This window comes from Aythya fuligula, chromosome 22 (assembly GCF_009819795.1).
Source record: "Aythya fuligula isolate bAytFul2 chromosome 22, bAytFul2.pri, whole genome shotgun sequence".
Classification (NCBI taxonomy): domain Eukaryota; kingdom Metazoa; phylum Chordata; class Aves; order Anseriformes; family Anatidae; genus Aythya; species Aythya fuligula.
The window spans coordinates 1,204,784-1,231,613 of NC_045580.1; the positions used below are offsets into that span (position 1 = coordinate 1,204,784).

Here is a 26,830-nt window from a genome sequence, read left to right on the forward strand (position 1 = left end):
TTTCTCCATGCAGCTGCTGCCTGCCCATAAGGCTCTCATTCTTCTGGTTAACTCCAGTTGCTGCTGCAGGCAGGGCCCAGCAGCCAGTGGTCTTTGAAGGGAGATCCTTATCTGAGGAGGCAGACTCCTTCTGATGGCCAAGCATAGTGTGTACTTGCCTGTTGTTAGCTTAGTGTATTGCAGAGATAGTTGTACTTGGATGCTGACTTGGTAATTGATCCTAGTCTGGGGCTGCTCTTTGGTGGTGTTTTGTTGTTGTTGTTTTGTTTGTTTGTTTTGGGGGGCAGCAGGTAGCCATAAAGATCTCAGCTTTCCTATTATTTCTGTCAGAACCTATCTTCAGAAGAAAAATGCCTGTAGGCAGAAAGAGTATTTTCCCAGATATTATTTCCCTTAAAAAGAGCTTTGTGTATGTTTTTAAACTGTAAATCTCCAAAAGCAAAAGCAAACGTTTTCTAAGCATGTTTGGTGAATTCACAGCGCTACTCACGGTTTCCCTGCCTCTCACTGATCTGATCAGCCCTGACCTGTAGCATGCAGCTGAGACTGGGTCTAGGGAGCTGTACGGCAGCCCAGCACCCTGGGTGTTTGGGGTTTGCCTACCACCTCATGCCATTATACAGGAAACCTTGCATTCTCTGTACTGAGAGGAAGCAGAGGCTTACGGAAGATGTGTCATTTAGGAACCCCTGTCTGACATCCTGACTTCAGTAAATCAGAGAAGCATCGGTGCTGTATCCTTACCTCTGAAGAGAAGGCCTGCTCAGTTTTAAGAGCTGTCACCAGGGGGTATTGTGTTCTTACACCTTTCTGTGCAGCAAAGTTGCTATCCTGGGGATATTCTCGGTCTCTTGAAGGAGTTTCTGACAGAAGGCTGTGATCACAGAGATTGCACCATAAGGAAATTCTTCCAAAGGGCATATTTCACTCCCTGATTTACTCTAATTAAAAAAGAAAATGAGAATGGGCAGTTAGGGAAGGTGGCCTTCTATATCCACCAGGAAAGAACTACTGCAGAGGATGAATGCAGCGTGAGCTCCTTGCAATGAGCAGCAGTAGGCAGCCTGTGGTAAAACTTGTCATTTTTGTTATTTGAAGGCTGAAGGAATCACCGCTCAGCAGTGTGAGAGGTTGCTTACAAGTATTCATAGCACATACTGTGACTTCAGCAGGACTTACACACATTTGAGGGTTGCCCTGAATTCAAGATTAGTCAGGCCCACTTAAACTCTAGGCTGCTCAGGCTTGTTTGGTTTTGTTATGTGATCTGATCTGAGGTCTGAGATAGAAAAGTGCTGATAGCTGTAGATGCAGAGCACCGACTTGACTCTTTCTAAGTGCGTTTATTTCAGGCTGAGAGGGATTCTCATATTTAGCCACTAGACACTAGCTTTTGACATTTTTGGTGATGATATCATGTGCCTTGTAATATGATTTTCACTTAGATTCTCATGTAATTGGAGGATTCCAGCAGCTGCACGGTTCTAATTTTTCACAATTTCTGTTTCCCTCCCTGGCTGTGGCAAAAGTGTGCAAAACTAACCTCAGAAATGACTGCTGGAGGGAGGAAGAGAGAGGGCAACAATTCATTATTTTTAAAAGCTCACAATTTGGACTGTATTCTGTGAGTTTTGGGCACCAAGGGTTTAGCAATAGATCGGCTTTGAAAGCAAAAGCAGTGTCTGTGTGTGCACTGGTAACCCACGGCTGCACACACAGCCATGTTACAGGTCTTCTAAATGCACAATCCACAGAGTAGGTGAGTCTGTTGCTGTCTTTGTTTCGGAGGTCTGCTCCATTAACTCACATTAAAGTACTGTGTACTTTTAGTCTGGGAGGTTCCTCGTTCAGTTTCTGGCCTGCCAGCCATAATGGCAGCTGTGTTATGTGCGGTTAGCTTAGCTCCATAAAGAACTTGCAGACCCTGTCAGATGCACTTTGAATACGGCAGGGCTGTGCCAAAGCCTTTATGAGCCTGGCGTGCTTGATTTAGAAAAGCCAAGTGCATCAATGCAAGGGAGTTGAGAGTCAAAACTTTTTGTCAACATTTTGAGTTTCAGCAGAAAAAAAAAAAAAAAAAAAAAAAAAGATTACAATTTCCTGTTTTTAAGCATTTCTAGAAATCCAGTTTGGTAACTCACTGGTCCTTCATCTCCCACAAAATAAACAAAAAGTGTAAAGTAATGCATTTTTTATCCCACCACTAACACCCATAACTCTGACCTGTACTGACTGCTTCTCCTTCATGAGTAACCTCAAATATAAATACCACACAACACCCTTTGAAAGAAGATGTATAGAAATAATATGCACTGTCAAGTGACACTCCAGAAATGTTATACAGCACATATCTCTTTGGTTGTTTTTGGACCAGCAAGTGCAGACAGGTGTGCAGGTAACTATATAAGATCACAGATGAAGCTGCTTCTCAGAGACTGTTTACAGCATGCAGTGAGAATGGTGTGGTTCCCATCAGCCACCTTTGCTGTTTGCAGAAGTCAGACTAACCTTAACTCTTGCCCCACCCAGAGCAACATAGCAGCTAGCAAAAGAACCCACTGGTTTTGCATACGGGTTGATGGACCCCAAAGAATCTGATTCAATCTGCGATCCTGACAGATGGCAATTTCAGACAGAGCTGGGCAGCTGTGGGGCCCTTGCAGGTGCTCACCAGCTCAAAGAGAGAACGCGAGTGGAGTTACTGGTTTAGTCATGACTCTGAGCACTTGTTTTTTCTCTCCTCAGGAGGCCCTGTCGGTGGTGAGCGACGACCAGTCCCTCTTTGACTCCACATACGGCGCTGCCACTCACCTCCCCAAGGCAGATATGACAGCCTCAGGGAACCCTGACTATGGCCAGCCACACAAAATCAACCCTTTGCCTCCTCAGCAGGAGTGGATTAATCAGCCAGTCCGGGTCAATGTTAAAAGAGAATATGACCACATGAATGGATCAAGGTAAGGAAACTTTTCCTCCTCCGCTGAATTTTAAATAAAAGCCAAGTGCGTATCATCCATTCGTGCTCGTCCTGCATACCAACAAACACTGCTATTCATGTAGGATCATATCCCACTGTCCCTGGAACCAGGGTTTCTTGTCACCCCTATTTTAATGGCCTCAGGACCTTGCACTTGCAGTTCTTTAGCATGCATCTCTACCAGTCTCCATGAACATTGTACAGATTGGGACGTGAGACAGCCAGGACAGAGTTCATGCTGCAAGCACTGTTGTGAATTACGCATTTCATCACCTAGTTCAGTATCCCACAAATGTGCCATGGTTCAAGTGGCTCCTAAAGATGGAGTTGGTCAATGGCTGGTATTTATCCCAGTGCTTCAGAGTGAAGCTAATGAAAGCTGCACTTACTTTGTGAGCTTCATTGGAGGACAGTTCTTTTTGCACCTGTAGCTAGATTCATGCTCTGCCAGGGCAGAAGCAACAATAGGAAACTGGAGAGGTATTTGATAGAGAAGAGAAAAAGAGGAGACAGAGGTACAATATGGCAGCCTATAAGGTGTAGCTGAACAAAAGTCAGATGTGTACCTTCAGCTTGGGTATATGTCACGCTAGTGGGCAAGAGAGTTTAGGAGTAGGTTTGAGCAGTGATGTTAACCATCAAAACCACACAGGTTATGATATATCCTCTATGGATTTTAGCCAAAGCATTGTCTGCCTCATGCCTGCCCCACACCATTTGTAGTTACAGCTGGGTGAGATGGATCATTGAAGGTGATAGTTGGACCAGATGATCTTGAAGGTCTTTTCCAACCTTTCTGATTCTATGATTTCCCCAATTCAATAAGGTTTTCAAAAACTTGAAAACATTTTCTTATCACAGCTCATTTCTACCTGTCAAAAGCATGGGAAAAAAATTGCATCCTCTTGGACAGAACCATCAGGTGTAAGAATTTCAAATTATGACAGTTTTAAATACATACAATAAAAAACATTTTCAGTTTTTAGCATTATATTTTAGACCACATTGTTTTAGTTTAATTTGCAAAGTCACAAACATTTGTAAGATTTATACTGTGTTAATTACAGTTAAACAATTAAGGGTTTTTCTTCTTGTTAGTTTAGGACTTCTTTAACAGCCTATTTTCCTGGTTTCTGAGAACCTAGCAAAGTGTAGAGTTTGAAACAGAAAGCAGCCTCACACTTTCAGACTTCTATAGTGAGATGATGGTGTTAAAAACTTCAAACAGCAGCATGCTCTTTTTTTCCTCAGAAGTATACAGTAGATGCTGATTTTACTATAAGATAAAGGTCTTTGCGTCAGTTGGTCTTTGATGATGATCATTTTTAGATTGAATTTGATCTTGCCCCAGTTGTACCTTGGAGTTGCATCTGGATTTTGAAAGAACTGTAGGGATTTTTGCTCAGAATCCAAGCTGAAACAGGATAATGATTTTTTATTATTATTATTTTCCTGAAAAACACCATCCCTGGATAGCACAGGCAATGGGATGGATCTAGAAAGTACCAGCAGGCTGGGTTTTTTTGACAGTCATGAGGACTACCTTGGGCTACCAAGGCTAGCCTCCTTAATCTCTCTCTAAAATCTTCAGGAGGGCAGTGCAGAGTGGGATTTTAACCATGGTTTGTGCATGGTGCTACACAGGTCTGACCTCTCCGTCCTAGAGGGAGTTGAACTAGTCATGAGAACTGAGGTGGCAGAATCAGTCTCACATATGGCACAGGCAGCACACTCCCCTGATCATGTGAGGAAGCCCTTTATAGCATCACATCGGTTGCTCACACCAATGGTGTCAGACCAACACTCAGAGGGTGTTTCCTCACAGTACTCTACTCGTCTCTCTCACTAGCAAACGTTGGAGGGCCTAGCAAACAAGTAGTCCTGTCCCACCTGCTGAGCTACTGTAGGCAGTACAGACTGGTGCTTTTCAGATCTTTTAAGTGCATGGTCTGTATGGATTCTGCATGTGGGTGTGCTTGTATGGCCAGAAGTCTGTGCAACATTTTTATTGTGTGTGTATTACGTGTACTTAGGTGTCAAATGTCTTGGATTGTCCTTCCATTGTGGTCTTTGTGCTACAATTTTGTCATCTGTTCTGAAAAAAAAGCAAAATAATAGTGCTTTGACAGACTGATTCATTAGCAACTGTAAGTGCTCTGATATCCCTAGAAAAGGCCCTCTAGAAGTGTGTTTATTTGGGGCAAAAAGGAAATTATTTTTTATAGATTTGCTTGAGCCTACAGGATTCTTAGGCAGAAACTAAGTGTCCTCAGTCTCTCTAAAAAGGGAGTAACAACTTCCCAACCTGTTAGAAAAAAAAAAAAAAAGAAAAAAAAAAAAAAAAAGAAAGAAAAAGAAAAAAGAAAAGACTGCTTTGGATGTCAGAACTAAGCACCGAAATAGCTTCCAGCCTTGCCTTTTGATAACTTGTTAGTATAAGAGCTCCAATCTATCCAAGAAATGTGAACATTCATCTGATGTATCCGTCCTCTCCCCCTACTCATGGCTAAAAATGTGCCCTTTCCCCTCATGTCCATCACAGTTCATTGTTTCACGTAGGACCATGCCAGTTGCTTGTTCCTCTGTCCATCAGCTGCCTGGCAAAACTGACACACCATCTGAGCAGCAAATACCAATCTCAATACAGATTAACTTGAACTGCGGACTGAATAATAAAACCTATTTGCCCTCCCTCTCCCTCTTCTTGTCTTTCTCTCTCTTGTTTTTCAAGCACACTCTCTTACCAGGTTCCAGCTGCCTCATTAGAGAGAGCAGCCTTTATTCTGTTTCACCTGTACTTGAAGCACTAGCATTTTCTGCTTGTCAAGAGAATGGTTTATGTACTCTAGGGAGTGATAAAGCTATAGGAAACCTGACAGTGGAGGGAGCTGGATGACGGTAAGGGACAGTGTCCAGCTTTTCTTCTTTTTCTTAGTGACCAGAAGCAGGTCTGAGAGCTGTGAGGCACCATGGGATGAGCTGGTTTGGTCCGCAGCAGGGTGGGAGAAGGGGTCATTGGCAAACATCTCCAAGCCTGTTGTGCAGAGCCATCCCTCCAAGTGCAAAACCACATGGCAACCCCGAGCAGCTTTCGACCCAATGGCAGGGGTTCCTGGTTTGCTCCCAAACTGGAAAGGATTTCCCAGATAGATGCGTACTTATTGTATATATGGGGTATTCAGGCAGTGGCAGGAATCTGCTTCAGGTGAGATGCTGGGACTTCTGTATTTTTGCAAGATTCAGAGGTACAAGTTTTAAGTACTGTCATACCTGGTTGCAGTATACAGCCTCAAAATCTGTTCTTGCCTTCCTAGGTAGCTGCTTGCTCAGACAAAAAACCCAGCACTACATTTGTGTTTTGCAGTGGTGAGTGTCCAAACGTGGGGCAGATAAAATCCTACACAGAAAACGTAAAATCCTCATGCTTCTTACTCCCCCTTAGGCACTGGGAAAGGGGTGTATTTTATGTGTAGCACTGACCTGTTGCACAAACAGGTTTCTGTGGCTTTACTGAAAGCTATGGATCTCTCTTTGCATCATTTGAGGGAATGGAAGTGTGGCTTGAAATCTCTGTGCTCTGCTGGGTTTGTATCTTCTATTTAGTTTATAGCCCCTTAGGGGAAAGGTCTATATTCTATAATGTGCTTGTGCATTTCCCAACAGACTAGGCCTGGGTTGCTGTTGGGGCCTTTAGTTGCTTTCATAATATAAATACAAACATTTATACATGTTTCTTTAAAAAAAAAAAATCGCATTTTAAATTCCAATGAATAAAAGAGAATTATTTAGGAAAATGCTGTGTAAAATTTAACCCATCTTACAGTCAATTTTAATAATAGATTTTACACTGATCCCAAATGCAACGAGGGAGCCAAACAACAGACATTCCAAATTTTGACTGTATGTACTAAGCCACTGCAGATCTGCATTTGATCAGAGAATGATTTTTAAAAGGACATTACAAAATTTGTGTGATCTTCAAATGCAAAATAATAATCTAATGCTCTGGTTGCCTGCACGGATGCAGATGAACACCCCTGTGCAATTCCAAAACAAGTTATGAATTTTGTCTAGCTATTATGCTGTAGTTGGTGCTTTGAAAATGTCTTGGAAGTATTTCTTGCTTCAGAATATTTAAATAATGTTAAGGTTCAGGGACCTCAGAAAATATTTATGCCATTATGATTTTCTCAGAGCAAAACAAAGGGACCATCTATGGTGTCTGTAAATAAAAATGCCCTTTAAATAGCGTGTGAGCCCTCTAGTGGGATTCACTGTGCTGTTCTAGTCCCCAGCCAGAGCAGCAAGCTGTTTTACCTGTCATTGATAAGCACAGTCATTTTAGACCCCAATGAGCCTTAGCATTCTACCATATATCTTCTTCCATCCTCTTTACAGTGGTCTCTTCTTTCTGCAGACCTATAGTGTAGGCTACTTTTCTAGTCTCAAACTCCTCCTCAGACATTCTTTACACTGGGTGAGTAAATGTAAGGCAGAGTTAAAGCTAAGGTTCAAGGAACTTTGATTCTGCCCTGATAGCTCCATTCCTTGTCTGTAAGAGGAGTCAGAAGCAGAATCACAGTGTGTCTGTTCTTACTTCCTTCCCTGAACAACAATAACAACCACAAAAACTCAAGTTTAAATGTTAAAGTTGAGATGACCAAATGGGGATTAGACAAAAAGCGGCATGTTTAAAGAGAAAAAATAAAAATAAAAAAATAAAAGATGGGAAGAGAGGAGTGGAGGAAGAGAAGGATAGAAAGAAGAGGGAAATATCCCAGTGGTCACAGCTGAGTCAGGTTCAGAAATCACTGAAATCCCTTATTTTGCTTTTTCGAATGATTGCCAAAGGTGATTCCTAGACAGAGGCCCTGGGACAGTAATTGCTTTATTTCCAGGTATCTGGAACACAAACTGAAGCTGTACAGAGGATTTATTAGTCAATGCCAGGCTAGCTGCTTGTCCATTTTGGCCAGTCTAGCATAAACTTTCAGAAAACACCAAGCTCTTGGCATCCCCAGAGACTGCTACTGGAGCTGCTGGAACGAAGAGTCTTTGGACGGACAGTGGGAATGAGTACTGCTTCATATTCCTTGGCCTCTGTCACTTCCACAGTGAATACACTTAAGAGATTTTGTGAAAGAAGCCTATATCCCTTTACCTTAGTAGATCTACAGCATTTTCTTCCCCGAACCTGAGCAACTCCAGCATGTATAGCCACTTAAAAGTCTGAAGCAGGGGTCTCTGTGAATAGTCAAGGATTAACCTGGCATCTGAAATCCCTTCGCACAAACCATTTGAAATAATGAGGAAATTTTTATATAGCTCAAAGTCTGCTTGTGGGTAATGCATGAAGTAAGAAAGGAGCTACATCCAATGAATACGCCATTCATGGCTCACAGCTCCCTGTTCTCATTTGATACTGTAGTTGTTTCCATACTGAATTCTTCTTTGTATGGCCCAGAGCTACAACTACCTTCTGCTGGGACACTCTAAATCCCTCGTCTTAGAACAGGCTGGGGCAGTACAGTGATGGACCTCCATGAGCTGCAGAGATGATTCAGTGCTGTCTCATTTCCCAATAAAAGGCCCAATTTGGCCTTGGTAGGGAATGCTGGGTTACCAAGGACACAAAAGTAAGGATCTTCCTGCTTGCTGTCGTTAACGATTTCACAGAACTTTTCTTGAGAAGGACAGTTCAGTCTCCTGCCCAGTTATGTTTTGGTAATGCTGTTCCCAGTTATGTCTGTCCTTTATTATCAGATTTCCACTGGGGTTAGATCTGGATCCAGCCATCCTGAAAACTTCCTCAGAAGGAAGGGAGGCATCCGTATGTTCACATGGACCAGCCCTGTCAGGTGTGTGGAGCACATGTAACATATCCCACAGGGTTAGTGGAGCGGCCTCTCTTCCCCTGGGGGACGCCGGGGGTAAATCAGTGCTTGGTGAGGCCACCTCGGTCCCTATAGCTTCTTTTGAGATCACAGCCTTGGATATTTGTTGATCTGGTTTTGGCTTCTGAGACCTACAGAGCAAGTCAGAGGATCAGCAGGGCCATAGCTGCCAAGCCAAGAGAGATGACTGCATCTGCAAAGTGAAAAATGATCACAAAACTGCTGAGGAGATATCTTGCAGTGTCGGTGTTATTTTTGTTGCTTTGCTATATTGGTCATGTGGATGTACATGATTCTTAGCAGAGAGTAAAGGCAGCCAACAGCCCTGTGTTGTGTCCATGTGTGCCACTTCATTCCATTGGAAAGTGTGTACACTCCTACACGGATAGGTTTTTTGAAAGATGTGCTTATCTGAGAGCCTGGATATATCCGTTTTTCTGTATGAATATTATATAAACAACGATTCTAGCATAAATATCACACATCTCAGATGAGGGGGTTGTTTTCCTGGTCACCTCCTGGCCCTGGTCCATGCTGAGCCAAACAGAGCCCAACACCTCGAAACATGGATGCTCTCACTGCTTTACTGAGTCTTGTCAGGACAGCCTGTACCTCAGGAAAGAATAAGATCCTTTGTGCTGCTCCGGTGCTTTTTCTCTGCCAGTACAGGCAGCATTTAACACCTGACACAGAGAATTTCAACAGAGAGTTAGAAATGATCACATTCCCTATGAAAACCCTGGTGTCCCTGCAGTTGCTCAGACTCTCCTCTGACTGCCACGGGGACATTAAACCTTCAGCAGTTTGCCTCTCTGAAGGCGGATTTTGGTTCCCTGCCTGGAAAAACAGTAGGCGAAATAGTAAAACCTTAAATTTGAACATGTGTAAGTTATACATCTTATTTCCATTTTCAAGCAACATTCCCTCAGCAAGACATGAGGAAAAAATTACCATCTGCCTTAGAATATCTCGGTGGAGCATTTATCTCCCAGCCATGATAACTGAATTTCAGTAATTTCTCCCCCCACCCCCTCACTGCCATTCAGATTAAGAAACAAATTTGTTTAGTGTCCAAACTTGGAAGTCTTGCCAGCTGAACTCAGAGGGTGGGATTTGGTGCACTGTCATAGTTCTTACCCTTCAGCAAATGGTTTCCTCCCAAGCCACTTTTCTTCTGGCAGGGAAGAAGGATGGCTGTGCGATTAAAGCAGTGGGCTGAATTGCACTGGATATGGGCTCTGTGCTTGCTTTGCATAGAGACTGCACACTAATACTCCCTTGTAAAGATGAGAGCAATAATCCTGCCCTTCCCTAGTACATTCCTCAGGGTTGGGATGCTCTCTGTGCATGTGGCAGGCTGTAGACTGGTATTTTAAGTGACCTCTAGAGCTAAAAGCGGGAGTTACTACTGCAGCTGGAGAAAAACAAAATCTGCACTCCCTATCTGTGGTTTGTAGGCTCATAATTCTCCCAGAGCAGGACAGAGAAAGCCTCCTGCTTGCCAAAGGTCTGAACGTGGTCCAGGTCTTCGCACAGTGCCACCTGAGTTGCTAAATGTTCCCTCCTCATCACTCCATCACCTCAGAAGTAAAACTGGGGCCAGAGTTTTACTTTTTCACACACTGTTTCTGTGGTCTGAAGTCCTTGACTCATGCCTAAGGCACCTAAGATTTCTAGATTTCCTATCCAAGTAATAGACAAGCCTGGGACTGTTTAGCTCATAAGAACAGGCAAGATCAGTTACATTCAGCTGCGTCAAACAAGACCCTTTAGATACTGTGCTAATATCGTAGTGCTCTCCTGCAACTATCTGGTCACTTTGGCATGGATGCTTTGTGTCCTGTCTTACTGAAATTGTGTCACTGTGTTTCTGATTCATGCTACAGAAATGCCTTAGATCGGGAGGTGAAAAGTATGGCCTTCTTGTCAATTCCTAGACTCACCTGCCACAGAAAGACAGAATGCTGAGTTATTTTTAACACAGTACAAGAGTGGAACAGTCCAAGAAGGGCTCCTAGAAGCATAAAGCAGTGTCTGAAAGACTGCTAAGATGTAGCTGAGTGCTACAGGGTGAAGGGAGGGGGCAAGTGATGGATAGACCTAAGACCTGGGTGGTAAGGACTTACATATACTCGTTTTTTATTTGATTCATTAATTTTGATATTTCAGAGGTTTTGCATGTGATTCTACAGCTGCTATTGCCTTTGACTGAAACCCGCTCTTCCTTGCACTTCCAACTCTTTCCTCAAGCTGATTTCACTATCAGAGATCACTTCTATGAGATGTGTGATTCATAGAACACCTTATGACACTCGTGTGCCAGGCCAGGAATGGCCTGGCTCACATCTACAGGAAGTTCCCTTAACGTTTCCCTTCCAGGATACTTGCCACTTCTGTAACCCAAATTTCTTTGTGCTACAGTAAGGATGAAAGGTGCATAATAATGATTAGTCATCTGTTTCCTTTCACATTTCAGGGAGTCCCCTGTAGACTGTAGTGTGAACAAATGCAGCAAGCTCGTCGGAGCAGGGACAGAGTCCAACCCAATGAGTTACAGCACCTACATGGATGAGAAGAATGGGCCTCCCCCCAACATGACCACCAATGAGAGGAGAGTCATTGTCCCAGCAGGTACCATGACCATCAAACTCTTTGTGTCATATTTCTTTGGACTCTTAACTATCCAGCTGAACAGATAAGGCTTATTTATCTACCCTCTGAGGTGTTCTCTTGCTTACAAATCATGTAAAAAGTAAGGAAAAAATCAGAGTTTCTGGCTAGTGAGAATTTCCTATGTCTGAGTATATGATCTACCTCAAATCAGAAGAAGAACTGGATTATTACTGCTTTTTTTTCAATTCTTTCTTTTTTTTTGGCAATGTATCAGAGTAGAACCTGCAGTGCTTCCTGGGACATGCATGGTATGATCAAACAGTGAGTTCATAGGCAAGGACAGACATGAAGTGCACCCAAATTACAACTCCCATGGTTCTCTGCAGGATCCAGATGCACTTTCATGTCATGTTGATTCAAAATGAACTATTATGTTTTCATTTTTTGGTTGGAAGTAGAAAACTAGAAAATTGTATTTGCAGAAACTGCATTAACCTTCCAAAAAAATCTTAAAAGAGAACATTCCTGTCCTGTTCTCTGTTTGTATTTGATATCCACATCAGTTGTCTGAAATTGGCAGGATGCATTAAATGCATTTGGATAGTCAAGGATGAGAGCTGCTGTGGTAGGCAACCTGTGAAGTTTGAATCTGAAATGAGAGGGAGTCCTTCCCCTGTAAAGTTTTTAAACACCATACATGCAAACAAGTTAGCCTGGGAGCTTTCCAGCAAGGGAAATATTGTAAGTCAAGCCCTGGCCTGATTTACATACCAAAACTTCCACTGATTTCATGGGGGGGGGTCCGGCTTTTCACACAATGTGTCAAGGGTTGTGGCAGATTCAAGCAATTGAACTGTTGGCAGAAAGAAATGTACTCGTGGAATTCAGCTGTTTTCTGATCGTGGCTTGACCACGAACAGATGACAATTCCCAAGCATTTGTTTGCCATTTAGGATGAAAAGGAAAAGCTTGAACTGAATGTAGTGAAGGGAAGCCAATAAAAGATTGACAGCAAATCTCAAAGTACCATTTAAGCCCTTGTTAGGATCTGCTTAGAGAGACTGGCTAACTTAACCAGTGGCAGGATAAGATATGTTGCCTAGAAGGGTTTTAGCTGATACCTGCTAGTCATTATAAGGGATGCTAACGATATTAAAGATGGAACATTTATCCCACTCTTTGCCATGCTATTTCTGCGTATTTAGAAAGACCCAGGGTGGCCCTAAGTTTAGCGTTATTGAAACAGGGGAAATGACTCTTAGTGCCCTCAGTGGAGGAGAAAAAAAAAATCTCCTCATTGAAGGAAAGTGAAAAAAAGGACTTATTTTTCCCCTTGTGACCGTCTACAAATCAAAACCTTGAGATACTTGTGAAATAGCAGTGATTTACCAGACTTTGGAAGACAATAATGAGCATCATCCCAGATCTCTGGCTGCAGGATATGAAGCCCAAATCATCCAAGAAAGGCATTTGGAAATTTTAATGCAATCCAGAGTAAAGATTTATAGTACATTAGGGTGAAGATAGGCAAGAATAATGTCACATTAGACTTGCAATAGTAATAATAATGAACTCTAAGCAATGTTTCAAGAAGGCAGTTTTTCAGAGACCATTCAATGTCTTTTGCAGTGATAAATGGGCTTGAATCTGAAAGTCAAAAGTGTTTGTTTAAAAAGAGACCACAAATTCATGATGCCCTCTAAATGTTGGGTTTTTACAAAACTCAAGACAAATGAGTCTTCCAGTTAAAAAAAAAAATAAAAATCTGCCTTGAATAAATGCACTGTAAAATTTACAGTTCTTTTCAGGGCTTAGAAAGGAGGATTTAAATTGGTTGATGCTGAAAGTTGAAGGAGGTCTATCTTTCTTTCCCAAAGCAGACTTGCAGATGTATTGGGTTGTCGGTTCAATGTCTGTAATTCAACTTTAAATCATTTGGGTTAACTAGAAATTCAGAAATTCAGTGAGGAAATGTCACAGTTATAGTTTCAATATTCCTTGTGCTTACTTCTCCATTTCATGCTGTTACTCTAGAACTTAGCTGCCCAGGATTGCACCAGGTACAACGACTACCTGACCTCTTGTGTCACAGGGTCACTGCAGCCCAAGCACACATAGCTTACAGTCCTGTTCTGAGGCATTATTTTACACTTAAAGTGTGGCAGAGGCATTTCTTGCCCCTCTCTGCATGACAGCTACTTGTTTTTGATCCATTTTCTCTCCTACCTTGTGGCTGGAGGCATTTGAGCTTTGTTGTAGAGGAAAGTACCAGCTCTGACAGCCAGATCAAACTTCTCCAAAGTTTAGGCTTGACTTCACAATCCTCCCCAGCCGCAATGCAAAATGAATTTGAGGCTGAAATTTTTCTAATGGCATACATGGGAAGAAGCAGCACAGGAAGTATCTGACAATGTAGATATGCTCTGAAAATGACTCTGTGAAAATGGTATCATGGCACAAGTTCTTGCCATGACTTTCTGATCTACTGCTCTTTTCAAAACTCGAAGGATGATTTCTTTTTTTAACTACTGATGCAGCAAACCATCACCATGGGGTCTGAAATTCCAGTCGGGTTCAATCTTTCTCTTACGTCATCGCCAGTAATAAAGATTCCACAGCTGGAGCTTTGCTGACAGTTGATAATGATGCATGAGACAGTATAAAATCCACATTGCCATCCAATAGCTGTGATGGTTTTACAGGGCTAGAGGAGGTAGAATTGTGTTCTTGTCAGCAGGGTGAACAAATGTGACTCAGAGATACATGGCAAGCTGTTCTGTTTAAACAATATTTTTTTTTCAGAGTCCCTTTGCTGACCATAAATACCACCATCCTCAGACTTTAAAATGCCATCTGTTGGGACTTCGTAATGCACTTGCGAAGGATGGTGTGACTTATACAGCACTGATGTAATTACATAGCAGTGCAGAACTGAAGCTGTGACAAACATACGCTTTAAAAGGGATGAGTTTGGAAGCTTTTTATCAAAGAGAGAACAGCCACAGTCAAATGCCATTAAGATTGGTCCCAAGCAGTAGGTATAAGTTTAAGGCAGGAAGGAAACAGTTGAGTGAACTTATCCTGCCAGGGAGTCAGTATGATCAGTTTATGGGCCTTGTGCCCTCTTCTAGCACAATTCTTGCTCATCTTGGCAAAATGCTTTAGAATCAGTAAATTAAATCCATTTGGTTGTAGAAACAATGGTTAGTGCTTTGGTTGGGCTACACTGAGCGCTACAGACTTGAGGTTCACATATAATATTACCACCCTTTGTGCTTTTCTGCCAGATCCCACCCTATGGACCCAGGAACATGTGCGCCAGTGGCTGGAATGGGCCATAAAGGAGTATGGATTAATGGAGATTGACACCACCCTCTTCCAGAATATGGATGGCAAGGAGCTCTGCAAAATGAACAAGGATGACTTCCTCCGAACCACCTCCCTCTACAACACAGAAGTTCTGTTGTCTCACCTCAGTTACCTCAGGGAAAGTAAGTATTGCCCTGACTCATCCCAGCCCTATTGTGACATGCCGATAAGCTACATACGAGTATTGAATTTCTAGGGCTCTTCTTGAAGACAAATAGTAGCAAGGATAAGGGGAAAAGAACAGAGAAAGGCAAACAGAGAGTGCAAACAAGGAAGAGAGGAATAAAAATCGGGTCGGAAAGCTTATTATAGCTTAGATTGAGTTAGCAGAGCTACAAGATATCAGGGAGGTGAAGAACTAAGCAGAACTCTTAAGAAGATTAGATAGTCTTACAGATAATAAAAACATCTGTGACTATATGATAAAAATATGTACAGTTGCTGTGGAGATTAAGCCAACCATTAACTGATGGGTCACAGGCAAATTATTCCATAACTTTGCAGTTAGAGGGCTGTACACTTTCCCCCAAGGCTTCTGGTAATTATTGCTCCACAATAGGACACACAACACGCCAGAGTTGGAGATTTTCTATATTTCTGGAGACCCACATCGGTTGGAAATAGGAAAAAATACAAGAGTGATTCCCCAGATGTAAGTGCATTGAAGAAGGCATCATGCTAATGACCTAGTATTCAAAACCACCCGAGTTTTGTGCACCTCATTATTGCCACTCTCCAACCCAAAAAAGACTATGTGATGGGTCCGATATTCCTTTTTGCTGTATTAAGCCCCTAAAACAGAAGCCATGAGCAGTCTTCTGAGTAACTTGTATAAAAGCCTACTGCAGCAACCCAAACAGGAATCATCATGGTTAGCATATGCTCTTGAGGCTGGGAAGTTTGAGACTTCCTGTACAACCATGAGCATGTCCATAGCTTCTGAATGTCCCCTCTTCATCTATAGAATGGAGGTGAAAGCATTTTCTTTCTTCACAAAGGTATGCTAAGGGTAATTGCATTATGATGAGACCAGAGAACAGGATCTAAATCCCATATGCTTCAAAATTTTTTTAAGTGGCAGTTTTTACAGGAGTATAATTATTTGAGGACTGAAAAATCAGGGGAAGGTATCATAAAGAACGGTGGGAAGGCAGAGAAAGAAAGAAAAAAGCATATTTTCTCTACTGGGAAATCAAATCGTGATGTAAAGGCAGCTGAAGATGTCTTCATCTGGCCACTGCAATAAAGCGGCGAGACAGCATTTATTTAGGGTGTTTTCTTCAAAGCTGTTCAGCACTGGTCTCTCCCTACCCCTGTTAAAATCAGTGGGAGTTTTACAGATTACAGTGGGACAAGAGTTAGATCACAGATGGGTGCCTCTGCAAGCCCCACCTTTATTTTGTTTGAGAAACTGAGCCAAGGAAATGATTCACAACAAATAACCGAATTGTTGGATTTGAACAGTTTTTGTCCCTTGTGACTTCACAAAAAAATAAAATTAAAAAAAAAAAAATCCCATCCAAAACAATTCACAAATTTCATCCTGTTTCAGCAGCAAAGAGCTTCTGGTTCACAGAACACTTCAAGATTATTGCAGGCACAAATAGTTTTCTAACTAAGGTTTGCATACAGAATTATACATTTTTATGGGAAATGTTAAGGCACTTTGTGAAGCCAATGTTGCTCTGAACAAACCTGCTGACTTTAGCTGGGCAACTCAGACACTTTGTAACCGGAAATGTTTTTAAATTCCCACAAGATAAATATTCAAGTGAGACACTTTCTTTTGAATTGTCTCATTGATAAGGCTTGAGAATTCACAGAAAGAGATGAAGAAGGAGTTGTGTGTTTTTTGAATTAAAGAAAGATGTGGAATTTGAAAAAGTTGACAGAGGAGTGGGATTCTTTTGTTGATTTAGCTCCAGACAGCATCTTCAATATGCTAGATAGCCCACCATTTGGGATGTTCAAAGACAGTATCAGAGGAATTGCATCCAATTGTTCTCATGAATCGTTTTCATGGCATAAGCCTGAAGACCTGGATTGAACCTCTGCCTTTACTATTGGCTGCCTTCCATCTATTTTGGAGCAAATTTCTGATTGATCTTACCTAACTTTAGATATCTGATGTACCCAAATTAAAAGTCTGGTCACACTGATCTCTGAAGCAAGAGCACACACTGAAATTCAGGATGGCAGACCCTTAATTCACCTGCCACATTTAATGCCTGAAATTAAACCTTTGCCTGATTTTTTTCTGTGCTTCCTTTTTACTTTCTCTAAAATGGAGCCAGTAGTACTGCTTTCTCGGTCTTCTTATTGTCTTGGCTGTTGAGATGGCAAAACTATGGAACGGGGATTGTGCCTCATATCTCTCAAGAGCCAGCACAATGGAGTCCTAACACAGTTGGAACATGTAACTGCTGCTGCAGTACATGCTGAATAATAATCATAAAAATATAATGTACTGCTAGGGGAATGCCTACAATGATTTCCATGCTATTAAGCTAGTGCAAAACCCAAGGAACTTTGCTGGATTCAGACAAATTAGTTACTTCACTTTTACTGGGATGCATACGAAAGGAGAATTCAATCCCACTCCATCCCTAGCTTTTATGATTACAGATTTCTCTCTGTTCAGCCCCTTGGGCTGTTCTAAGACGTCATACAAGAGCTGTCCTTATTAAAGCAAGCTCCTGTCTGAGTGGAGGTCGGGCAGCCTCTGAAGAGCATTCCTTTCCATGCAGCTGTTCCTAGTGCTGCCTAATGACAGTCTGGTTTCTGGATTGCTGGTTAACTCCCTCACGGAGTAACGCCTTCGAAAGGAGCTTATTGTTTTTCCAGACTGATTTCCAGCGGATGTTTAGTGCTGAGCCTCTGAGCTCAGTGCCATGGGGAGATGGTCTTTTTTCTTGAATTTTCCCCTTTGTGAGACTGTTTGTTTCAGAGACATCCAGCTCCGTAACTGTGGAGGGCAGAGAATGCGTGATGGCAACAAAACACAGGAGAATTTGGGGGAGTCAGAGGTCTATGGGCTAGACTACATCTGCCCAGTCTCTTTCTTAAAAGGTATTTGTCCTCTCAGGATGTTAAGTGATACTTGTGATGACTACTGAATCCTAAACTTTGATTTTTGTTTTCCATGCAACAAAGCTGAGCTGAACTTTCTGAGTTTGTTTTCAGCATTTTGAACTCCAGATCAGGGTAAAACCATTATAAAGTAAGTTATTTTGGCACATCTGAGTCCAGACTGAAAAAAATAAATGGGTAACATCTGCAAGACCTCAACAAAAGCTCAATCTTGGTTTGGGTAAGCTGTTTAATATAGATGAGACTAAGCACCTAAGTACTAAGATCACAGCACCTTTAGCCTTCAGACAAAATCTAGGTCTGGATCAGAACTAGACAGTTGTTTCTTGTTTCTATAACTAATTGAAGCACCCAGGAATTAACACATCTCTGATCCTTAGGAAATTTCAGACCCACAGAACTCACTCTATCCTCTGCAGTTATTCATGAGACCCCTGACTATTTTTTCCAGGCAACATACTGGTTTTGCCCCCAAAGCAATCATATTTCTTGAAGTGTTTTTTCAAGTTTCCTCTCTGGAATTGTAAAGCCATGCCTTGTTTTTTTTTTTTTCTTTTTGTTGCTCTTCCCTCTACGCTGTCAGGCTCCAGGCTGCCGTGTTGGTGTCTTTTTCTGTCTGCCTGGTGAATCTTCCCCAGTCAGCCTGTTGGGGGGTGGGAAGGGAGATTTGAATGTTTTCATGCTATGTTTAGGATGAACATCAAAAGAAACCTGAACTGTCGCCTCCTGTCCTTTTCTTCTCCAGTTATGGGGGTGAGTTGTGTGGGTGTGTACAAATGAAAAACGCCTGAAGGGGAAAGAGTGCGACTGTGGCTGGGACTGGAAGCAGAAAGCTGCTTTGTGGTTTTGATCCATATATTAATGCTAAACTCAACTATACAGCTAAATGCAGCAGAACCCTGATTCTACCAGGAGATGTGGAGGGAAGCAAACACGGCCTTCAGAAGGTCAGGTTAAAAAACACAGGTTAAATAGACCTCAGGATTATGAAAGCAAGATATGCTGCGAGCTGCCTTGCGAAAAGGAAGGCTTTGTGGAGAAGGAACTCTCCTTTTCTGCTTTCCATTCCTTTTCCATCTTCCTTTTTAATTAATGCAGGAGAAATTAAACAAGAAAGGAGAAGAGCCATAAGATAATATGTCTGATATTAATTATAAAATAATAGCCCTGCACTTTTTACCAGTGTTTCCAGAAAGGGCTGATTTTATCTAAGCTGTCACTGGCCCAGCAAGGGGTAGGGGGAATAAGAACCAAATGAAAATTCATCACAGCCTAAGTTTTGCCCTAACATGAGGCAGGCAGGGAGCAGCCTGGCCTCTGTCTGTCTGTCTGCTTCTCTCTGTCCTGATCTGTGTCTCTGGTTTTCTCTCTTTTCCTCCTTCATTGAAAACCCTTAATAGGAAACACATTTCCTTTTCTGTGGTGTTCCCACCAGAAACCTCAGACTGTTGGGCAAAGGTGAGAACTTTTAGCAATTAAACTGGGGGAGGTGCTGTCCCTTTCCACTGGTTTGGGTTGCATTTTTTAGCATAAAGTAGCCATAGGTTGATCGTACAAGCTTGTTCAGTGCTATTCATCACCCCACCCCCACCCCAGGCATTTGCAGCCTATGTAGTCATTGAAAGCCGCATTTCTGAATTCCCCAGCACTTCCCTGTCTGGCCAGGGCAAGCTAGGCTGGGTCTTGCATGCAGGATCTACTTCAAATAACCTTAAAAGGGGAAAGTGGTGGACAGGAGTTTCCCCACAGATATTCAAGAAAGAAGCACCAAAGCCAGAAACCATGTGATGAAAACATGAGTTAGGTGGACAAAGCTATTGCAGCTCCTCCAGCAGCAGCAAAATGCCTGCCAGGCTAAGTATTTGTAACAATCACTATAGCTATCTGTAACCCTCATGTTCAAGGTATCTCAGGGATCTTTTGAACTCTCCCTCTTAGTTTACCATGTTATCCATCCTGGTCTTTCAAAACATTCACTGACTTGCAGCCTCCGGTAGCATACATCCTCTGGTCTTTATGAGCAGGTTTCGTTTTCCCAGTTAGTGCAGCCCTGGCTTTCTATACCTTCTACCTCTGCATACATGCTTGCACGTCTTGGCTTTGTTTGCTTTTGGGGAAGAAAAGAAAACTATAGGAACACAGGAACACAGGACTAATAAGATCCAACACCTGCAACGGCTATTACTTCTGGCAGGGAAATGCCTAATCCTCAGTTCTCGCAGGAAAGTAAGACATACTGTGAGTGCTATTGAGGGGCAAGTGAGGTCAGTGCTATTTGGGACCATGTGGATTAGAGAAATGTGGGGACTGCATGGCTTAATCACAAGATCCTAATCACCTAGTATTATGGTACCTGCAAAAGAGGTATTCCTGGTCCTGCCAAAGAATCTGGGGATGTTCATGGGCAGCAAATCATAAAAAGAAATCTGTAGTTTGCTACGTGTTGCCTAGGACAAAGCTTATGAAGGATCTTAACTGGGACAGAGTCTCACTGAATAGAGGGACATGTAGATATGAAGAGCAGAAAGTGTCTGTGAGAGCACTTCTCACCCCTACCCGCCCGCAGCAGGATTGCTGCCCTGCTCCAGGTCACAGCATCAGTCCTTACTGAGAAGGGCCCTGGCCCTTGTTAAGAATGTCACTGCCTGATGCAGTGGAAACTTTTTCAAAGAGCTGTAGGAAAAGTGAGCCTAGAAATTATGTAGTGTAAACACATATAACTAGACAACCATGAAATGTGTATTACATGCTGGCTTCCAAGAGCTTGCAGGGCCTCTTCCTCCACTTCCAAAGGAGTTTGTGGGAGAGGCAAAGTAAAATGCTTAGGAAGGAACATTTCCAACACAGACAGTGCAAAACAAAAACCCTTATAATGAGTTCTTTTTTGTGCTCCTCTTGAGTGTTTTTGTTTCAAGTTGGACTTGATGGAAAGACCACTCCGAACCAAGAAAGCCACCTTGCACAAAGCATGGCAGATGCAGGAATACTGATCAGATTTGTGCAGCTGTCAGCCCAAAACCAAGCATGTGACACTCTAAAAATGTTCAGGTCCTGACAGTGCAATTCATGTCACTTCTACTGTGTGTTCCTCAAACAGGAAATTTCTCTATCATAGCGAGAGAGGGTGAGGAAAGCTTCTTCCTTATCCTGTACTATAGTCTGTGCCACTGTAATGGAGGCTCTGCTGTGGTACATATTGTACCTGTATAAATGTACTATGCAACCTCCCACTTTTATATCATTTTTCAAAAGAGGACCTTAAAGTGCTTTGTGAAGGAGGCAAATGTCTTGGTTTTGATTACAAGTATAGAAACAGTAGCACATACGTGACATACAGCTACAACACTTTTAAAAGATTCATAGAATCATAGAAAATCCCGAGTTGGAAGGGACCAAAGGATCATCAAGTCCAACTCCTGGCAAACTTCTTATCTATCATAGAAACTGTGCCTAATTGCCAGAAAAATTTGGTCTTTAGATCCCAGAAATAGTGTTTTCTACCTGGCTGAATGGTTCCCCGCTGGCAGAGTACACTCAAAGTACAATAACTCCTTTTCTTTTCATTACAGGTAGCTCACTGCTGGTCTACAATACTCCATCCCACACAGAAGCTTCCTCACGTCTTGCCACCAAAGAAGGTCAGTCTTTTGCGTATAAATGTCCTGGATTCCTGTGCTTGTGGAATAATTTTTGGTTGGGTTAAAAGTAGGCCTTTTTTGTAATGGCCTTGGCATGAAAACATTGTGATCAGTGCATGCATGACCTGCTTAAAATGGAATAGTTTGCAAGCCCCGTCCATGCTGAAAGTCACATCTCTGCTTCTCTGGCCAATGATGTGGCATAAAATTGATATCTGTCATTTTCACACTTGCGTGTTACTGAATTGATGAGCTGATGGCATTTTTTCTCTTCTTTATGTGAAACAGTTTGAAATCTCAGATACACAGCAAGGACTGAGACAGTATTCCTCTCTGCATAAATTTGTAGTTGAATGGATACAATTTTCTCAAAACAGATTCCATTATCGAATAAAAGCCACTCAGGTCTTCCAAAACCATTCATGAATCTGTCCATTAGTTTCAACCAGCAAAGAAGAACTAGTGTATTCTTTTGCCACTTTCATTTTGAAACATTTGAATTTTCTTTTTCAAAAAACAGATGATTCCCAAATCTTTACTTTATTGGAAATTCTGAAGATTCATGGATCATATAGATGGAATTTAGAAACCTTGAAGTTTAGAGGTTAATGAAACATTTTGGGCTCTGTAAGGGTTTTGATATTTTTATATCAATAAAATATATATTTTTATTTTTATATCCTTCAGTCAGGTTTTTCAGGTTTTCCTCTACAGCTACAGTCCTATTCCTTTTTCTTATTTTTAATGAATGGATTCTTAGTGATGATAAAATAATGACAGTTGTTGTAATGAGTATGACACACATCCCTTACCTAGCTAAGACAGTAAGTCACAATCAGATAGTTGACTTGTTAAGGGACAAGCAGGGTGTTACAGTGCAAAAATCTGTTCCTGTGCTCACTAACTTGCCATGTGGGACTAGGAGACTTGACTTTAGTCTTGCTTTCACTTAGTGCAAGTGCAGGGATGTTGTTTTCATTCACTAAACAGTGTTCAGTGCTTCCATTTGAAAAAAAATTGAGGTGAAGGTGTGAAATTTAATGTGTACCCTCATTCTGAGAGAATTTCCTCACCTAGTAAATGAACATTTCCGTGCTTTTCAGGAGAACATGGCTTCATTGATGAACCACAAGTTTGTATTTCAAAGAGCAGGGGGGAAAGGCAGAAAGTCTTTTATGTAAGCAGCTGGAGAAAGACAAAACCTGATTTCACTGAAAGGCTACAGCAAACCAAGATCACACATTTAACAAGCTTCTACATGGTGTATCTGGCTGCTTCATTGAGTAGCACTGCTCTCAGAGCCAGCACTTCTCTCGTGTTGTACCACACTGCCACTGCATTTCATCTCCAACATCTGTCTTGGACCCTGGACACAATATCAGTGCTGCTTTTTTAAGAAGTGATTGGGCTGTGCAACTGTGCACTTACTCACATGGTCTAAATTTTTGGGCAGACCTGTGCAGTGCCAGGAGTTGGACTTGATGATCCTTATGGGTCCCTTCCAACTCGGGATATTCTATGATTCTATGCTTTTTGCTTCTTTTGTCCAATACATAACCATCCACTTGAGCGCTCTGTTCCCTGGCATGCTGTTCTTTCTTTATGAGGCAGGCATTAGTTGATAAAATATGGTACATTACAAAGACAAAGCCATTCAGGTTTTTCTGTGACTGACTGTTTTGATGCTAACAGTCATCTATTTAAAATTAATAAAAGCTTAGCTAGCTCCTCTTTGAATAAAGCAGGCACACATGCACGTGCTCCCCCACAATTTCCCCCATAAACACATGCATCCAAGACCATGCTCTTTCTTTCTCAGGCCAGGTGGTTGATAAACATAAAGGGAAGAAAGCTGTGATTTTTTTATTAAAGAGAAATGCTCCATGTAAAATTGCACTCCTCTGAATTTTTTATACACTTTATCTTTCCAAGTTGGGCCTACAGTCACTCAGGCAGAAAGAAATTTGAGGGGAAAAATGTTCCTCCCCCTCCTTCCACTTTTAACTACCCTCCAGTGTGTTTCTTTAGTGCAGCTGAAAGAACTTTGCATTTGATTTCTGTCAGCCAGGCATTTTTACTTTACGTGGTACTTTCATCATGTGTCAATAAAGGACTAAATACACCCAAGGGATATTCAAATAAAAATTAAGAACTAGCATAGAAATGTTGAAATCCCATCTTTTACTCTTCCATTTCATCCTACAGTGCATACGTTTCCTTCACCTTCATTTAACGTTTGAATACTGTTCTAGGATAAACTGACCGATTTCAATTTACTGTAAATGATTCATGCTGCAAATATTATTAGTGAGATAAGATGACAGGATAAGAGACATGTGAACATGACAGGCTGACAGATAAGGAATTGGGGGAGCAGAGTTGAGTGTCTTGTCCAATATAACTTGTAATGGACATAAAACTGGACTTGGAATTTCTCAGCCTTGGTCCAGTCCATTAGAAAATAACATTTTCTTTGCTTTCTTCTAAGGCTTTTTAATGGGCTGGCTTCACAATGATGGTGAAAAGGAATTTAAGGTTAAAAAAAAATGATTATTTTCTTAAGTATTTTCCTGTCAACTTTGCTTCACAAAAGATTAAACTTTTTTTTTTTTTTTAATGTTAATGCATTATGAATCTAGCCCTGTAGATTCAAGTTTACAGTAACCCTGTAAATTTTTCTCCTCTCTATGTCTGTGAATGAAAACAGACAATCAAATCTTTCTAGCCACTTTCCCTCGAGAATACAAAAGCAGAGCAGGAGGAGGTGATGGAATAGCACAATGCATGTCAGAGACAGGAAAAAATGATGTTTTCTTCACTCTCCCATAATTTTGCTTGCACACTCTCCAAGAACACATAGCTAATGCAGATATGCTACTTGTGCAAATTCCAGGGGCAATTGCATGCTTTGCATATGCTTCCACTGCATGCAACATATTCCATGCACAGACTGTGAAAGCCAGTCTACGTGGCAATAAAAGGTATGGCTGCAGCACAGGCAGGTACAGATGTTCCAGAGCCTGGGAGGGAAGCTGCATAAGGCTCTACCCTCCCCACCTTGTTGTAGGCTTAGCAGCAAGGACAGTCAGCGAGGGCAGCACTGCTGTCGCAGGCCTGACTTTAATGCCATGGCTCTGGAGACAGAACTGCCTTGTCTGGTTGCAGCTGCAGGCTTTTCTCCTTTTTTTCTTTCAATTTTCTGCCCCCTCACTTCTCTTCTGTGATGCCAATTCTACACATGTGCCAGAAGAACCTGTAGTACTTCTTTAGGGGAGCTGAACTGAACAGGACAGAAACAGATACTGTAAATTTATCTAGCTGGTGCATAGGTGCATAAAGCATATTTCTTTTGTTCGTAGATTCGTGTAGGTAGAATGTTGGTCGTGTTCAAAGGACTCTTGTTGTTGCCCAAGTTTCTTTGCTCCTCAGCCTCATAAACACTCAAAAGTATGGTATTTAGCGTCATTGGTACAAATTGTCTTCAGCTGCCTTTGAGAAATAAATTGCTGTAATGAAAATCACCAGTATTTTTTGGCGAGAGAACAATTTTCTGGAAAATGAAACGAGGTTGCTCTCATTGCTGAATGGAAAGATTTGTGTCCCTCTCCCAGCACTCCACTAGAGAGATGGTCTGTTTCATTTTCCGTGACTGTTTGGAGTAATGACCGACCTACTGTAGGTACTGGAGACATGGGAGAAGAATCTGAGGCTGCATTATCTACCTAAGTCCCTGGAGATTTTAAATTGCTTTCCTTCAGAGTGGTGTCATTTAAGTAGGTTTCCATAGGGAAATGGAAAGTATATTCACATACAATGACATTTAGAAGGCCAGAGGGCTGTGCCATGTATGCTTGTGAGAGCTCAGGCCTCAGTCCAACCCATTTTTAAAGTCCATGCTTACTTTCATGTGTGCTAGGGTCTGCATAACTCACATGGTTAATATACAAGCGTAAATGCTGTGCAGGGTTTGAACCCAGGTGCTGATCTCTTAGCAGGAGAATGCTGACAATTTCTAAAGAGGTAGAACTGTTAGGTGTTGATATATAAAATTACATGTGTCTAACCCGACATGTGTGGTGTTGTAGATGTGGTGCTTAGCAGCATACACTGGGACGCGTTGCAGCAGGTATTTGTGCAGTGAAGCAGCAAAGCAGAATGAAGGAAGGCTCGGCTGATAAGGGCAACACCAGCACACCACATGTGAGAATTTAGGGGAGCGATTATGTGTGGCTGTTTGCTTCCAGGCTGCAGGTTACATACCATCTTGTTTATAATGCTGGGTTCAGCACAGGTCTTTATCCCTGCATACATCAGGATCAGCCTAAGGCAATATAATTAGCTTACAACAGTGGTAAATGAGGACTGCCTGAAGTCTCCTAAATCCAACCTAAATTCTAGTAAATATCTGCCTCTGCAGAAGGATATAGAAAAAGCTGATGCACTACCTGGAATTTCAAAGATATACGAGATTCGTTTGTGAATACATGAATGTAAGATACAAGTCTTAAGGATTTTGTCCGTTGCTGTTACGTGTTTATGTTTGCATTATAAAAGCGCTCGTGAACAATAAGTATTTTTGTTTGGATATAAGTTGTATTTGCTTGTATGTTTTATTCAGTTGTTGGCAAATTAAAAAAGATAAACCAGTGAGCTCTGAAACTCACACAGCATGGTTTCCCACAGGTTTGTACCAATGTTCATTATGAGTTCCCAGGGAAGAGTTTCCTGATGTCAGAGCATTAATGACACCTTTCTCATGCAGATTTCTTGGTACCTAACAAAATGAGCCCAAGCTGCAGCTTATCTCCCAGTCTGGGCTGTAATCTTCTCTTTCTTTTAAATTGATAGGAACTCTTTAAAACTCTTCAGCACGACTGCTTGTCAAATTTGATGACAATTTCAGGTGATAAGTTCAAAAGTTTTAGGGACAGGAGGGAGAGGGGCAAACAGACCCCAGGTGGCACAATTGCACCAGCAAGGTTCCCACAGGGAAGTAGTCTCAAACTCCTGCATAAAATTCTTCTCTTGAAAAGCCCATTTTTTCAGGTCTAAAAGGTCATCATGTGAAAACTACTAAGCAGTTTCAGTAAACTCTTCTTTTGGGTATGTCAGCAAGGCCCCTTGTTCGCAGCAAAGGTTATAAGCCCTCCGGTCTTATTTGTGTCAGAGAAAGAGCAGTTGCAGCTTTGTGCCCTCTTAACTGCACGCACTAAAGGGTTTGCTGATGATATTTGTGTGCCTGGTGATGA

At 41.9% G+C, this 26,830-nt stretch overlaps 1 protein-coding gene across 4 annotated transcripts in view; it reads left to right on the forward strand.

Moving 5' to 3' along the window:
- Positions 1-26,830, forward strand: part of FLI1 (Fli-1 proto-oncogene, ETS transcription factor) — an 89,223-nt gene that overhangs the window by 47,746 nt on the left and 14,647 nt on the right. For all 4 annotated transcript variants that reach the window (XM_032201968.1, XM_032201971.1, XM_032201969.1 and 1 more), the window contains 4 exons: positions 2,746-2,957; positions 11,348-11,502; positions 14,772-14,975; positions 21,513-21,581. In XM_032201968.1, the coding sequence (XP_032057859.1) occupies positions 2,746-2,957; positions 11,348-11,502; positions 14,772-14,975; positions 21,513-21,581 (640 nt within the window). The remainder of the gene's footprint in view (positions 1-2,745; positions 2,958-11,347; positions 11,503-14,771; positions 14,976-21,512; positions 21,582-26,830) is intronic.